This window comes from Onychostoma macrolepis, chromosome 13 (genome assembly GCF_012432095.1).
Source record: "Onychostoma macrolepis isolate SWU-2019 chromosome 13, ASM1243209v1, whole genome shotgun sequence".
Classification (NCBI taxonomy): Eukaryota; Metazoa; Chordata; class Actinopteri; order Cypriniformes; family Cyprinidae; genus Onychostoma; species Onychostoma macrolepis.
This window is the reverse complement of record NC_081167.1, coordinates 19443657-19460234: the sequence shown is the minus strand read 5'-3', so window position 1 is coordinate 19460234 and position 16578 is coordinate 19443657. Positions and strand designations below refer to the sequence as shown.

The 16578-nt window shown below is 36.0% G+C and overlaps 3 protein-coding genes and 1 long non-coding RNA gene across 6 annotated transcripts in view; 3 read left to right on the top strand and 1 right to left on the bottom strand.

Annotated features, from left to right (window-relative positions):
* rassf4a (Ras association domain family member 4a) overlaps positions 1 to 9246 on the top strand; it is a 160883-nt gene extending 151637 nt beyond the window's left edge. For both annotated transcript variants that reach the window (XM_058795722.1, XM_058795721.1), the window contains exons 5-12: positions 3335 to 3480; positions 4797 to 4867; positions 5095 to 5255; positions 6829 to 6930; positions 6999 to 7050; positions 7131 to 7252; positions 7569 to 7666; positions 8094 to 9246. In XM_058795722.1, the coding sequence (XP_058651705.1) occupies positions 3335 to 3480; positions 4797 to 4867; positions 5095 to 5255; positions 6829 to 6930; positions 6999 to 7050; positions 7131 to 7252; positions 7569 to 7666; positions 8094 to 8163 (822 nt within the window). In that variant the 3' untranslated portion in view covers positions 8164 to 9246. The remainder of the gene's footprint in view (positions 1 to 3334; positions 3481 to 4796; positions 4868 to 5094; positions 5256 to 6828; positions 6931 to 6998; positions 7051 to 7130; positions 7253 to 7568; positions 7667 to 8093) is intronic.
* On the bottom strand, positions 132 to 1874 carry LOC131552161 (uncharacterized). The gene is made up of 2 exons (XR_009273917.1): positions 1279 to 1874; positions 132 to 726 (listed from the first exon to the last, which is right to left on the bottom strand). It is a non-coding gene; the product is annotated as an uncharacterized LOC131552161 (long non-coding RNA).
* A 716-nt stretch (positions 9247 to 9962) lies between the features above and the next one.
* Positions 9963 to 14295, top strand: LOC131552151 (peroxisomal N(1)-acetyl-spermine/spermidine oxidase-like). The gene is given in 8 exon segments (XM_058795719.1): positions 9963 to 10350; positions 11388 to 11654; positions 11657 to 11879; positions 11998 to 12191; positions 12521 to 12776; positions 12859 to 12971; positions 13169 to 13323; positions 13475 to 14295. Coding segments are annotated over 8 exon segments (1515 nt in total). The 5' UTR covers positions 9963 to 10190; the 3' UTR covers positions 13622 to 14295.
* Positions 14296 to 15127: 832 nt separating this feature from the next.
* On the top strand, positions 15128 to 16443 carry LOC131552157 (peroxisomal N(1)-acetyl-spermine/spermidine oxidase-like). 2 transcript variants are annotated; one of them, XR_009273916.1, is made up of 2 exons: positions 15128 to 15369; positions 15822 to 16443. XR_009273916.1 is itself a non-coding variant. In XM_058795726.1 (2 exons), exons 1-2 carry the CDS (start codon positions 15280 to 15282, stop codon positions 16254 to 16256), a joined length of 438 nt encoding a protein of 145 aa, XP_058651709.1. In that variant the 5' UTR covers positions 15128 to 15279; the 3' UTR covers positions 16257 to 16443. The 2 variants fall into 2 exon arrangements, 1 of the variants encoding a protein (XP_058651709.1); XM_058795726.1 differs by having other exon boundaries at positions 15128 to 15282.
* The last annotated feature ends 135 nt before the right edge of the window (positions 16444 to 16578 follow it).

Sequence of the window (16578 nt, the reverse complement as noted above, 5' to 3'; positions counted from 1 at the left end):
GCTTATCTCTCACAAATATGTCATCTCTTGGATTGGGGACCTGATATAGATAGATAGATAGATAGATAGATAGATAGATAGATAGATAGATAGATAGACAGACATTTTAGTAAAGGACACATAAAAACAAGTCAAAAAACATTCTTAAATTTTATTTAAAAAAACAACGTAGAAAACCATGACTTTAACAGTGTGTAAACATTAGCATCTTTGTACAAAAAGTCTGTTCAGACAATAAATTAAGAAGTTCGGTTCATGAGATCCTCTGTTGAGTTTATCCACCACTCGTTCAGTGTTATCCTCTCATCAATATGGCGTTATGCTTTGGCTGATTAGAGTAACCACAAAGCAGCAGGTGCACTGTCAGTCCTGCGCAAATCCTCTCCGTGTGAGTGTAAGTGCGTCTGCGCAAACAGCCAGTCCAGTGGGTCTTTAGTGCCGCGGTCCACCTGACTGTTAAACCTCAACGTGACCTCGTCCAGACCCAGGGAAGCGCGGCGGGGCTGCAGAGCCCGGGAAGCGCTGCGTGATGTTGAGGTAGAACCAGCATGCTTCCCCACGGGCTTACGCCTCTGAGTCCTAGATATCCTCAAAGGGCCACAAGCAGGCTGGGCAAGTTCCTTGATGGAGTTTGTGTATTCTTCCAGGGACTGCGAGAGGTCCTCGTGCGACTCTGTTATTGTCGGTAGAGGAGGCACAGACAAGAGTAATCTCCTGGGTTTCATCCTAGAGAGAGATGAGAGACTGTTAGTTATTCTTGTATTCTGTTAAATACACTCTTAAAAATAAAGGCTCCAAAAGGGGGGTTTTGCAACAAGGACATATAAGAACTACTTTTTGTTTTCGTCTCACCAAATAACCTACATAGTAAACTCTTAGTGTGAAGAACATTTTAAATTCTAACAAACTTTTCCACTATGAAGAACCAATTTTGGTTCACCAAAGGACCTTTAAGTGATCAGTTCTTAAATAAAACATTTTTTCTTAGTGTGAAGAACATTTAAAAAAAAAAATCCTTATTCCATTGTCAAGAGCCTGTTGTGCAATGGAAAGTTTCCACACTCTCAAAAATAAAGCATCCAAAAGGGCTTCCCAATTTTGGGTTCCCAAAAGAACCTTTTAGTCAATAGATCTTAAAAGAACCATTTTTTTTTTTCTTATTGTGAAGAACGTCTTAATATTCTAAAGAGCCTTTTTCACTGCAAAGAACCCTTTGTGCAATAGAAGGTTTCCATAGATGTTAAAAGTTCTTCAGTAAATCAAATATCTCAAACGTACCTGTAGGACAAGCTTGTAGGATCGCAGTGCTGATTGTTGTCCGGAGGTTGTGTCTGAGACTCTGTTTGGTTTGATCTGGTTTAAAGGCAGCTCACCACCCTTTATAGGCCACGGCTGTAAAGGACCATAAGCCAAGTCTAATGGCACTAAATTTAGCTAAGTGATGACCTTGCATGCCTGACAGGAAGAGTGTGTGTGCTGAACGGAGAGTAGAGAGGAAGCTGACCAATGGGACCCCGCCGCAGCTGCCCCGAATGTTTACATTGCCGTAACAATGAGTCCCTGGGAGCACTCAGCCCTCCACCTACATGACACTTGACTGCACGCACTCACAATTACAACAGCTGCCAACACCATTACAATATTTTATTTTGGTCACAGGTTTTTGTTGAAGAGCAGGTCCTCAGAGATCCAGTGGGGAAAAGTCTGGTGGGCTGCAGCTTTGACCTCTGTCTTGCTTTGTGATTGTATTGAATGATTATTTAGTTCAAGAATCTCCTGTTGAGGACAGAACAATTGAGAATTAAATAAAGTTCTGTGAATTCGGAACGTAAATAATGAGATAAATGAGATGTTGACACAAGATCTTCCATCTATATAATTATGTAAATGTCATAATTTAAATGAGTTTGTTTGAAACACAGTGGTTTTGTGCTTTGTTGAATTAATGTGTCACTGTGAGGTTTTTGCAGTTGTGGTAATAATGTAAGATGTAAATTATAATTCACATGTGAATTGTGTTTTCTCACCTCAGATTCACCCCTCAGCTAAAACCCAAACTATACAGTACAGCTAAGAAAGGTGCTCATCAAATTAGGTTAAATCATTTAATTGTACAAAAATAGAAGGTTGTGACACCGTTACATGATCTGCTACAACTAGTTATTTTAAGCAGTTGTCCTGAATGAAACCTTGCGGTTTAATCTCTGTGGTATATTTAGCTCTGTCAAGACAATATCGTGCTTTGCATGTGAACGGAAAGGACTTATCTACTTTGTTTGTAGGCCTTGATAGGATTAAGACTGTGATTAAGTGGCACGTTTCTGCTTGAAAGGATCATACGGTCTATCTCTCTGTCTATCTATCTCTCCGTCCATACAATACAAATACATTTGCCAGACATTACTTTTACTGTCCATTATTTAATCCAGTTTGTTATTGTAATTTCCATTCCCAGTCTTCCAATTCCCAGTTTAAAAAACACAGAACCTCAGGGTGTTGTGATTCAAATGAGTATGCTTTTTCTTAAGAAATGAAAACATTTATTTGAGAAAGATGGATTAAATTGATCAAAAGTGATAGTGAAGATATCCATAATGTAACTAAAGATTTCTATTTTAAGTGCTGTTTATTTGAACTTTATGTTCAAATAAACAGCAAAGGATCCTGAAAAAAATGTATCATGGTTTCCACAAAAATATTAAGAAGCACAACAGTTATCAACAGTGTTAACAACAATAAGACATGTTTCTTGAGCACTGAAACAGCATATTAGAATGATTTCTGAAGGATCGCTTTGCCATCACAAGTATAAATTGCATTTTAAAATATATTAAAAATAGAAAACCGTTAGTGCTTTAAAGTGTTCTAAAATTTTACTATATTAATATTTATACTGTATTTTTTAAATCAAAGTCTTTCAAAAAACAACTCCCAGCCTTTAAACGGTAATCAATTGCCGTATGTCTTGTCAGTTTGATTAGATAATGTAAGTTTATTTCCTTTTGTGCTGACTGTGGCCTATATCACTGCACTGTAATATTTTAATTTAGCACTTCTGAGCGTGATGAATATATATAATAACTGACAGTGAATGTTACTGAATTGAAAGCACATCATTGTTCAGAATTAAACTCTCGAATAATACATCTAGTACGTGTGCTGTATTGCACTCCTCCCAAAGTGACTTTCCATAACTTCACCGCCTCCAATTGAATATCTGTGGTTTGCAACTGCCTCTCCAGCACGTACACTTGAAACAGAGCTGAGACATGAGCCAGCAGGATTTCCTCCATCTGACAAAGGGGTCAATGATTATTATTATTATTTCTTGCAGGAAGAGGGCGAGCTGATAGTGGAGGGTTTACTCAACATCTCCTGGGGCCTGAGGAGGCCAATCAGACTGCAAATGCACGATGACAACGAGCGCTTTCGCTATGCCTGCATGAGTGCGTGGAGGTCGGAGACCTCAGAGTCCAGCAGGTGGGTGGAACCGCCTGAATGCTGCTGCTACACCACACCCAGACGTGTCCTTTCCTTCATTAGGTCATAACTCCATCTGTTTCTCTCATTAACTCAGTTATAGACGTCTCAAAGCATGGGCCAGGATTTGATATGGGTGTAGAGGTTAAATGGCTGCTCCTTTATCTTTCTCGGTCAGCTCAGATTTGATCATACTGTACATAATGCTGTGTACTTTTCCTAAAAGCCAACAAATTATTGCTTTGAAATTTGATGCACTTCTGTAATTCTCTAGGGATTGATGACCTGTGGTCATTAATAGAAAGTTTTGTTTTGAGGAACATAATGGCACATGGGTGATACTGGGTGAAAACTGCAGATATGTGGTGTTGATCTTTCACCAATAGAGGACTGGTTATTCAGAGTCCTGGGCTACTTCTTATTCTCACGTGCAAGACAAGAACATTTTAATCAGCTGTAATGTTGAAAGCTTCAGTGACCTTGATTTGATACTGTGAGCAAGAAGATTCAGCACGTGAGCATAAGAAGATTGTCACTGTGTTTGTATTATTGTATAGCAACAGATAATCAGAGTAATCAGATGTTTTTTTTGCCAATGAAAGTTTACACAAAATCACAAAAAACAATCAATATAAAGTAAAAATTATTTACATGAGTTGAATTAATTAGTTAATTGTTGGCACTTTAGGGTTATTGTTGTTAAATGTAAAACTAAAATCATAAATAAAACGTTTATATTATTACATGAACTAAAATAAAATAAAATATTTAAAAAATTCATGTAGTTTAAATAAAAAAAAAACTATATAGACATATAAAAAAACTAAACTTAATAAAAATAACACAAACACAAAAGAAATCACTAAAACTTTAGCATAAATTAAAATGAAAACAAAATGTAAAAATCAAAACTAGTTCATAATATTAAGAAAAACTATAATCATCTCAATGATAATAAAATAACAATGGCACTTTCCATGAATAACATATAAAAAGATAGAGAAAATGATTCGATTTTGCATTACATATTGATCAAATATTGTATGATGTCTAAAATAGTGTGAAACCAAAATCAGATGCTTATGTGAGATCAATACGGTTTGTTGCTTATTACATGTCCCCGTGTCCCAAATATTAATAACAAAAAATGTAATTTAAAAGTTTTCAAACTTCATTTAAATAACAATAAATCACATAATATGTAATATGATCTCTTGAGATGAAATAACTAAATTTAATGTTTTCTTCCATGAAAATTATTTCTATAAAGCTTAGTTTTCCATTATGAGTTTTATTTATGTGGTTATTGTTTACAGGAATGAAAATGCTGAACAGCAGTTTTCTTCAGAGCCCAACAACAACAAAATCAGTGTCTCACCTATACCCAGTGAGTATGAAAATGATCCATATCATTCCACACACAATTAGGAAAATCTTATCACAAATGTTGTTGATTCTTGTTGGAAAATGGACAACATTGGTGGTTGTTATAGATTAGAAGTTTTAACTGAACTAAATGCATATCTAGATGTTCACCACATGTTTCCAACATATCATTGAATGCCTCATCTTAATATTAGCTTGATCTTGTCTCTGGTTGCTGTTCTGCTGCAGGTGCGGATGGAGCTGAGGAGGACATCCCTCAACTGCTAAGAACGAGAAGTGACGCGAGCTTTGTGAATATCCAAAGAAGATCCAAAATCCACAACACTGCCGATTCACAGAGGATAAAGAGACACCGCTTCTCCATTAACGGCCATTTTTACAACCACAAAGTTTGTGTTAAGATGGTTTTTTAATATAATAAAGCACAGTTAACCTTAGTGCACTTGAACTATGACAGTCTATAAAGCTTTCACCTAGAGATCAGCAGGGCAGCGTCTCAGATGGAAGGCAGGGATGAGTTGGAACTCCTCCATACTCCAAGTTCAGGACAATAGTACAATAGTGTTCAGTGAAAGACAAGGGGCCTGTGCTCTCATAAAGTGCCACAGCAGCATCTGTGACGGGAAGTGTCCGTCGTCTAAGTGTTTATGTTGTACATCAGTGTTGTGAGATGGATGCAGGTGTTGAGAGGCAGTGTTTTCCTGTGCAGGCCTTCCCCTTGGCTGCACCATGTGCTTTTATTATCGAGTGTCACCTGCCTCTCTCATAAATGGTCCTTGAAGGTCATATGAGTTGGCCTGGTGCCTCTGCAGATGTAGATAGATTTTTACAGCAATTGTACACGATAATTTATTGTTACTTTATTGTGAACAAAAGTGTCTACTAAACATCTGAATTAAACAATTGTCTGTTGACAAAGTTAAATTGATGACCACATATGTGACCATGGACTACAAAACCAGTCTAAAGTGTCAGTATTTCGAAATTGAGATTTATACATCATCTGAAATAAGCTTTCCATTGATTTATGGTTTGTTAGGATTGGACAATATTTGGCCGAAATACAACTATTTGAAAATCTGGAATCTGAGGGTGCAAAAAAATCTAAATATTGAGAAAATCGCCTTTAAAGTTGTCCAAATGAAGTTCTTAGCAATGCATATTACTAATCAAAAATGAAGTTTTTATATATTTACTGTAAAAAATTTACAAAATATCTTCATGGAACATGATCTTTACTTCCTAACATGATCTTTAATGTCCTAATGATTTTTGTCATAAAAGAAAAATTGATAATTGACAATGTATTTTTGGCTATTGCTACAAATATACCCCAGCGACTTAAGACTGGTTTTGTGGTCCAGGGTCACATATTATATTACCTGTCAAATTGTACACAAAAAAATGGTGCTATATAGCACTAAAAGTGGTTCTTGGCTCGTATTCATAGGGGAACCACCTTTGTCAAATGGTGCTATGTAGAACCATAAGAGGTGCCATATTGCATTGTATTTCTTCAACAAAATGATGCTAAACAGCACCAACAGTGGTTCTTTAGCTCGTAAAGAACCTTTAAAGGGGCTTAACAGGTTCTTTGTACGGCAGTGGTGCTATATAGCACCTTAATCACCCCGAAGAACCACTGAAGAACTGCTGAAGAACCATACAGGAGCTTAACAGGTTCTGTATATGGTAGCGGTGCTATATAGCCCCTCAGTCATGCCAAAGAACCACTGAAGAACCGCTGAAGAACCACTGAAGCACCAGGATTTGGTGCTATACAGCACCAAAAGTGGTTCCCCTATGATTACGAGCCAAATAACCACTTTTAGTACTATATAGTAGCCTATATTATTTTTTCCAAATCTCATTTGCCAAATTTGACACCAATTGTGTTCCACATACTGTAATTTATAAAAGATTTGCTGAAATTGATCTCCTTTTTGCACATTTTCTTTACAGACATCAGTTTTTACTCCATCATATGGATCAGTGACTAATGTGCGAGTGAACAGCACTTTGACAACACAGCAAGTTCTTAACCTACTCCTTAACAAGTTTAGGGTAAGTTTTCCCTTATTTAGTTGAATGCCGCAATCTTTTACTTCTTGTTAATTCCCTGTTCTGTACAGGTTGAGAATAAGGCAGATGAGTTTGGCCTCTACCTAGTCCATGAATCAGGGGGTAAGCCTTTTCCTTATTTTTAAGAAGAGTCGACTGATCTGCAGATTATAATTATATTTTTCCCCATCTTTTGTCTTTAGAGAGAGCAAAATTTAAGGACACAGAATATCCTTTGGTATCTCGTCTGTTGCATGGTCCATGTGAAAAAATCGCCAGAATATTTATTATGGAAAAGGACCTTGGTGAAGAGATTACGTATGATGTAAGTATTTTGGACATTTCAAAGTTCACAATAGGTCAATCAGAACGTGCTTCCCCTGGCAAACTAACATTCTGTTGTTCAAATATAGACACGGTAAACAATAATGTCACTTCCAGATGCTACATATCAAGTCTAATTTTAGGATCCTATCCTGGGGACTAATAATAGTACAAATATTTCTATTGTAGACTCAACATTCGTTGTAATATAAAAATGTTGATACGTATGTGCAGGATCTCTGTGATATTTTTGTTAATATTCAGAATACTCTGTGCTTATATCTCAGTGGTTAATGCAATAATGCACTGTCTTACAGGTTGCACAGTATATTAAGTTTGAAATGCCTGTTTTGGACAGTTTCATAAAGAAATTGAAAGAGGAGGAAGAGCGAGAGATTTTAAAACTAACAAGAAAGTAAGTTTCACAAAAATCTGTGTTCCTATAACAAAACGGTAACACTTTACAATACGGTTCATTAGTTAACATTAGTTAACAACATTAGTAAACATGAACTAAGAATGAATAATACTTCGACAGAATTGATTAATCTTAGTTAATGTTAATTTCAGCATTTACTAATGCATTATTAAAATCACAAGTTGTGTTTGTTAACATTAGTTAATGCACTGTGAACTAACATGAATAAACAATGAACAACTGTATTTTCATTAACTAACATTAACAAAGATTAATAAATAGTGTAATAAATGCATTGTTCATTGTTTGTTCATGTTAGTTAATACATTAACTAATGTTAACAAATGACATCTTATTGTAAAGTGTTACCAACAAAACAACAATGTATTCATTTTAATCTGTGTTGTACTTTTGTTTTTCACAGATACAGTGCACTGAGATCAATGATATTGCAAAAATTGGATGGCATCTCTTATACTGCAAATTATGCATGAGAAAATGTTGACCGTTTAGATCAAAGGCATCCTCTCTGTTTTACAGTCAACATCAGTGACCCACAGATTGCTAGTTTTAGGTTTTAAGACATGAGTGCAATAACTAGTGTATAAAATGTATAGGCTACTGGTAAGTGATTAGCAGCTGTAAGTACTTTTGCCCACAACTGTCAGGTGTTACAAATTACCTAGAATGTTATTTTATGATGCACTTATGCTCTATGACTTTAAAGACAAACTACTGTATTTTTTTTTTTTTTTTTTTTTTTTTAAACTTAGAACATATACACCCCTGACATGTTTCCACAGTAACAATATTGCCTTTTATACATTTTAAAATAAAACTAATATATGGAGAATTGTGTTCATTTGGTCTAATTCATAACATCTTTAATAATTTCCAGATTTTTGACAATATTTAAAGTCAGTTTGCCATTCCAATACAATCTCTTAGTGCTTCATTTCATTATCTTAAATCATTGTTTTATTGCTTGAGGGAAAAAAATGCTCACAATGAGCATTTCTTATTGTTCTTTGAGTGACCCTTGCACTGAGTCAGTTCCCACGAGCTATAAAAGCTCATGTTATTGAGACTAATAAGAGATGAAGTCAGTGCCTTCTGGCTCGAGTGCCCATGTTACACAGTAGGAGGCATCCTGGGAACAAGGAACATTACATTACTCGAGGTGGTTCCCATTTCCTGGACAAGTAGCACAAGGAGAAAAAATAAACTTTGTGCTTGTGTTCACTTGCTCAGTCTTTTATACTACAAAATATGTTAGTTGTGATTTTTAAATAATGGTTTGAAATGTTTTTTTATTTTTTTTATTTAATAACGTGATTTGTAATGACAACAGAAATGTAATGAAATGTATTATTTTTGAGAACAATGCAGGGCATTTTCTGGATTTAGTAAAGCCTTTAACCTTATGTAGGCCTACTTTTTAGCACTATTATCTAAGGAAACCTTGGGAACCTAGGTCGTCTTTTGTGCGACTTATATTCAGTAAATGAGGGTTTTGTTTACTGTGTTTTTAGCCTTTGTAACTGCTAACGAATAACCTGTTACCAACAAAATAAACGTATGGCATCGACCATAGACTGTAAAAAAAGAACATGGTGTTGGAAGTTGAATTAATTTTTTTTTGATTTTGACTCAAGTCCCATTCGTTTACATGGAGAGGGCGGGGTTTATGACCTGTACTGCAGCCAGCCACCAGGGGGCGATCAAAGAGCCCGCAGCTTCACTTTTCAGGACGTGTGAGGCACACCCGGGCATCGACAAATAGGCTAATACTGCCCCATTCCGGCAAGAAACAGTTACTGTGTTACAATTGCAGGTGTGCTTATCAGTGAAGGAAGTAGGCTACCTATTATTTAAAGGCCTAATAGACTTAAAAGGCTGTAAAATAAATTTAGGACGTTGGGTTTACAAAATTTCTTCTTATTATAAGTAATGTTAAGTATAAATTCAAGACCTGTCGTTTTCACAGTGTTCATAATTGACATTTAAAATTTTTTTTAAAAATAATATAACAGTTAAAAAAAACATGCATCATTACAAAGAGAAGGCTAATGAGAGGTTAAAGAGCATTTCCTCTGGACATTTACCATGGTAAAATTAATAAATTAATACGGAAAATAAATAGATATGCATATATGACAAATAACTGGCATTACTTTTGGAGCTAACATATGACGACAACATTAAAAATAAGTAATCAAATCTTTTTTTTCTTTTATTTTTTTTTGTAAGTATGAAGTGATATTATGATAAGCATAAACTGAAATGACTTCCGGGCTATAGGACGTTTGTCATGTGCAGTGAAAGCGGACTTGTTTACCATTTTTAGATTAATTTAACAGAGAGGAACCATGCAGACAGACATATTTCCATAGAATGATTGAGATTATTATCTAGGCGACGTTACGTAGATCAAGTACAGTTCGGGGAGGAGCGTTTGCTGAAGTCCCCAGCAGAGAGAAACCTTTAGTTCGGTCCTCCGTGTCGTGCACGAACCGTTTCAATGGCGCTACGTTCAGCTCGTGATTCTCAGATATTCATAATCGGATGCGGCATCTCAGGAATTGGTGCAGCTCAGAAATTACTTAAACACGGTTTTCATAATGTACACATCATAGAAGCGACTGCGAGAAGCGGGGGGAGAATACGAACGGGCAGACTGGGTATGCACAGGCTTGCTTTTCAAAATGAACACCTGTCATCTGTCTGAAATCACTGACGGGGAAATTTAGCTTTTATAATTTGTTTACATTTGTTTATTTTCGTCATCTTATGGATGTACGTCTTTTATCATTTCCTATGAAAGGCCTACATGAAAATTGGTTAGCAGATTTCATTTACTTATACTCTAATGATGCATAATAATACTGATATTTATCCTTCAGTACTCTAAAATTGTGTGTTTTGCAACTATGTAACGTTAGCCACTGTATTCGTGGGCGGGGCTTAACGGCACTTCTGGCTTCTGGCTGTACAAGTGCTCAATGAAAATGGGTCACGTTGGCTATATCAGCGGTTCTCAACCAGCGGATTCAGCAAACTTAATTAATAGTTATTTAAATTCCTGGAATGACAAAATTAAGTGTAAGAAAATAAACCGCTTTGTCATAATTACAGTTGAAATGACCTTATATTGGGGGCCTTTGAGTCAACAAGGTTGAAAACTACTAGTATATATTTTACAAAGGTTTTGAGTTAAAGTCCAAATTTTCCATGTGAACCCAATAAACCCACATTGTAATACGGTCAGGTAAGGGTCAACTATATGATGAAAGTACATTTTAACAGAGAGGTTGAATCATGTTCTGAGGACAAAGGTATTCTTTGTAAATGTCAGGTTGGAGCAAGTTACAAATTTATACAATTTATAGTATTTCTTGGCCACATAATGGTTTGATATAATTTGTGACCTTCAATGTTTTTGCTGTTTGCTTTATATTATATTATATTACATTACATTATATATATAAAGTTATATCTTTTCTATTAATTGTTTTGTATTATACTTGTTTTACTATTTAAATTTAGGCATATTGCCACAAGATGTCTATTTTAGATCAATGTCCAATATTGTAAAGTGTTTTGTTGCCAAGACTAGAGTGTACTTTGAGAAATATTCAGTAGAGTAAAAAGCTAGCCATGGTCTTCTCCATAGATGCATATCACATTTATTATAATTTTTTTCCCCCATTTGTTCAAGGTGATAACTTTGTAGAAATTGGTGCCAACTGGATCCATGGTCCATCGAAGGAAAACCCAGTGTTTCGTTTGGCATGTGACTACCAGCTCCTTGACAAAGAGTCAATGTCTGAAGAAAACCAGGCTATTGATGTTGGAGGTCATCCTCTGTTTGTTCCCAACTGGTTTACCAGTTCAGGTCGAAAACTGGGGCTTGAGATGATGGGGCCAGTGGTGGAGTTTTTCATGAAATTACTGGAAAGAGTCAACAGTTCCATGACAGCGGTGGAGAACCTCTGCCGAGTGTTGGGGAGTTTGTCAAGGCAGAGGTTGAACGACTGGCCCCAGAGGAGTGGAAGGAGGACCAGGCTAACACTGAAATAAAAATGGCCATGATAAACACACTGCTCAAGCTGGAGTGCTGTGTCAGTGGAACCCACACGATGGATGATGTAGGCCTGGGAGCCTTCGGCATGTATAAGACTCTTCCAGGATTGGATTGCACTTTCCCAGGGTAAGTCTCAGAGCCTTTCTTGTACATTTTGAAGTGTCTCAATTATCCAATTCCAAAATGCTAAATTAAACATAGTTTGCAAACCAAACATGTTTATGCATTCTTTTTATCCTCCTAGAGGTTATGAAGGTTTAATTGATCACATGATGAAGGAACTTCCCAAGGACATAGTCTTGTACAACAAGCCAGTGAAGTGCATTCACTGGAACTACACTAAGAATGGACCATCAGGAACATCATTTCCTGTTACGATTGAATGTGTGAATGGAGAGACATTTGCAGCAGACCATGTTATTGTCACTGTCCCACTGGGTACGTATAGATTCAGCATGACTTAATGTGAACGAGTGAAAGATTAGCATCTAACACTTATTTGTAATTAACGTTATTGGGCTGGTAATTGCAACTAGCATAATCTGTTCACTTTAAATGCATGCACTTTTAAGTTCATAAAAAGTACTGCCTTTTTGTCAGATGATTGATTAAGGTCTTTCTCATTTTCATAATATCGCTTATAATGTTATTTTAAAATAATATATTGTCAGGTTTTTATATAAATACAAATGTTGCTTCATAACTTTAGTGCTACAATATCTGCAAGAGCTACTGTATAACTCATCTGATGTGCTGTTTTATTACAGGATACCTGAAGAAGCACCAGAGCACTTTTCTGAGCCCTCCTCTTCCACTGCATAAATTGCACTCCATCCAGAAAATGGGCTTTGGGACCAACAACAAGATCTTTCTTGAGTTCGAGCAGCCTTTCTGGGATGAAGACTGTGAATTGATCTACCTCGTCTGGGAGGACGAGACACATCTTGCTGATGTTGTTTCTGATGTAAAGATGTCCTGGATCAGAAAGTTAATTGGGTTCACTGTGCTGAAGCCCACAGAGAGGTAAACATAGTCTTTAATTTTGCTTCAACTTCTGCAATTTATGTCATAATAAATATGACATTTCTTTTCTGTTGTTGTGCAGGTATGGGCATGTGCTTTGTGGATGGATCGCAGGACGGGAGTCTGAGTACATGGAAACTCTCTCTGAGCATGAAGTGCTGCACAGTGTCACACAGCTCCTGCGCATATTTACTGGTAACATTTTTACTTTGCACAAGAGGTTAGCACCTTAATAAGACATCATTTGATGGGGTCCAAAAGTTTGAGAGTGAGACCACACTAAAAATGTGGGATTAAAAATCTAATTTAATACCTGGAAATATACAGATCATGTCACATATAAAAAAAATATAAAGAAATAAATAACTCATGGAATTTTTCATAATTTTCAGGAAATCCAACTATTACACCAAGGAAGCTTTTAAGATCTCAGTGGTTCCATGAACCCTATTCCTGTGGATCTTACTCCTATGCGGCCAAAGGTTGCTCAGGATATGACATAGATAACCTTGCTGAACCCTTGCCGCTGAAAGGCTCAAATTCTAAGGTGCAACTACTCTCATTTTGTCAATGTTTGTTCAAGCAACTAGATTTCATTCTTCTTTTGAACGCTATATATAGACATTTTCCCTTTACTCTTGACACTCCTTTACATTGTTAATTGATGATATAATATGAATGACACTTTATTTCTGCAGTCTTTGCAGGTGTTATTTTCAGGAGAAGCCACACACAGGTCGTTCTTCTCTACAGTTCATGGAGCGTTGCTGAGCGGCTGGAGAGAAGCAGAGCGTCTTATATCTCACTACACTCCTGCCTCTGGGTCATTCTCATCTAAACTCTGAAAACTGTCCTCATGTTCTGAAGAGTGAGAAGGACTGACTGACATTTTCATAAGATCTGAGCGATTTTGTGCCTTTTAAGGGAATAGAAAGAAAATTTGAATGTAACTGCTGAATTATTTAAAGCATCATGGATGTACTGCATGACACATGTTCAATATGCCATCCAAGTTTGATATCTGATTCAGCAGATGATTATGGGTATGTCAAAATTAACAAAAAATTCTTACTGAATGGCAAGTACTTTGCACAAATGTTAATTGTTTTTGTTATATGAAAATAAGTTTTTATATTAAACACAGTTTCTCATAATAACTGAAGTATAAGTATATGAAGTATAAATTATTTTTTATAATTAAATTCTTCATAGAAATTGGGCTATGATTATCCCTTTTAACAATCCATTCACTTTTTATAATCTAAACTGTCCCAAATGTTTATGATCATGTAAAATCATTCAAATTGTTATAACCATATCTGGATCATTTCAGATTTTTCTTTTCAAAACAATTATCAAATAAAAAATCTTTATGATTTTTGTTATTTCTTGTATAACAAAATGCCATTTTGTAACTTACTGTAATTAAAGCATTAAACCAGCTGGTATTTAGGCTATGGGTTAGAAAATCTTAACAGTTAAAGTACACTGTTTATAATTTCTTTGAAAAATGAATACAACTAGAATTACTATTTATGTGGTGTCATTTCTTTGTTGTAAACAAAAGTGTGCTAAATGCACACTTTTGGAACATAAATGGATTTGCCTGTTGGTGAAGATCAATTTATGACCACATAGGCCTACTATTATCTGTCATTCAATTATATTCAGAACATTATATTTGTTTTATTGTAGCCTATGTGTTTCCAAAATTTTCCCAATTTTACATTAGTATTACCACATTCTCATACACTAATCAGATTTTACATATGGCACTTTAACAACACAAGTTCTTAAACTACGCCTTATAGGTTTTGGGTAAGATTTTATCCCATCTTTTGTCCTCAAAAAGAACTAAACTTTAAGATACAGAATAAAAAAAAAAAAATCTCCAGAATATTTATGAAAAAGGCGGTTGCTGATGACATGCCATGTGTAAGTGTCTTTCTACAATTCAAAGATCACAAGTCTTTCAGAAGGTGCTTCCACTGAAAAACACGCATTCCATTGATAAAATATAGGTATTGTAAACAATAATGTCACTTCCAGATGCTATATATGAAGTCTAATTTTGAAGAATGACAGATTGGATATGCGTTTTCTCGGTGTTGTAGCCTACAGTACATGCTTTCCGCAAGCCGTTTTTCAATGGCTTTCAAAAAAAGTGGGACAAAAATCGACTTTGGCAAAAAGTGGTGGGGACATATGTGTTACAGCCGTCCCACCAGCAAATTACGCTTACAGAAACCTTCCAGCCTGAAATAGATGCATAGAATGATTCAAGAGTCTTCGTGAAGTTTTCTGGGGTCAAGTACAGTTCACATGAGCAGGGGAGGAGCGTTGAGCTGAAGTCCTCAGTTAAACGAAACATTTAGTTCAGTCCCTTCATGAGAGTGTCGTGAACCAACAGATTCGATGGCACAACGTTCAGCTCGTGATTCTCAGATATTCATAATCGGATGCGGCATCTCAGGAATTGGTGCAGCTCAGAAATTACTTAAACATGGTGTGTACGTAACGTGATGTGTACATAATGTACACATCATAGAAGCGACTGCGAGAAGCTGGGGGAGAATACGAACGGGCAGACTGGGTATGCACAGGGATTATGTTATATAGTGCGTTTAAAAGAGCTTATAAAATGAATAGTTCTGTTTTTTTCTATTGTTATTGGTTTAACATGTGAACCTAATACAAACCACACTGGAATACGGTCAGGCAAGGGTCAAATATGATGAAAGTACATTTTAAGGTTAAATTCCGAGGATATATTTTTTGTAAATGTCAGGTTGGACCAAGTTGTCACACATGCTGTTGTATTACAAATTTATAGAATTGATTAATTACAATATTTAATTTTTTAATTTTAATTTTAATTTTTATACTATTCATGTTTTGCTTTTTGTTGTACTGCTTACATTTTGCTGAAAATCCTAAAATAGGCTGCTTAAAGGGCAGATTTCATTGATTCTATATAGTGTATCAACATAGCCCTGGTCTTCTCCATAAATGCATTTCACATTTATTTTTTTCTATTCTTTCAAGGTGATAACATTGCAGAGATCGGCGCCAACTGGATCCATGGCCCACCAAAGGAAAACCCAGTGTTTCGTTTGGCATGTGAATACCAGCTTCTTGACAAAAAGTCAATGTCTGAAGAAAATCAGGCCATTGTTTGTTCCTAACTGGTTTACCAGTTCAGGTCGGAAACTGAGGCCTGAGAAACTGAGGCCAGTGGTGGAGTTTTTTATAAACTTATTGAAAAGGAGTCAACAGTTCCATGACAGCGGTGGAGAACCTCTGCCGAGTGTTGGGGAGTTTGTCAAGGCAGAGGTTGAACGACTGGCCCCAGAAGAGTGGAAGGAGGACCAGGCTAACACTGCATTAAGACTGGGCATGATAAACACACTGCTGAAGCTGGAGTGCTGTGTCAGTGGAACCCACACGATGGATGATGTAGGCCTGATAGGCCTGATGTAAGCCAGTATAATGGCTTACAATTATACTGCATGACTGCATTAAAATGCCATCCAATTTAATCACATTCAGCAAATGTTGATTTGTGGGTATCTAAAAATTTCAAATAATGCCTGTACTTTGCACAAATTTTAATTGTTTTTTTTTGGTGACCTTAAAATATTTTTGTATTAAACACCTTATACTTTATAAAGTATGTTTTGTGTTAGCTTTCTGTTTTTATAAACTTACAAAATGGAATGAAAAATTTTAGTTTTTCTGGTTTTATTTGTTAAATTGTATGCCTACTTTTCAGTTGTCCAAATGAGACCATCTAAATTTGCAG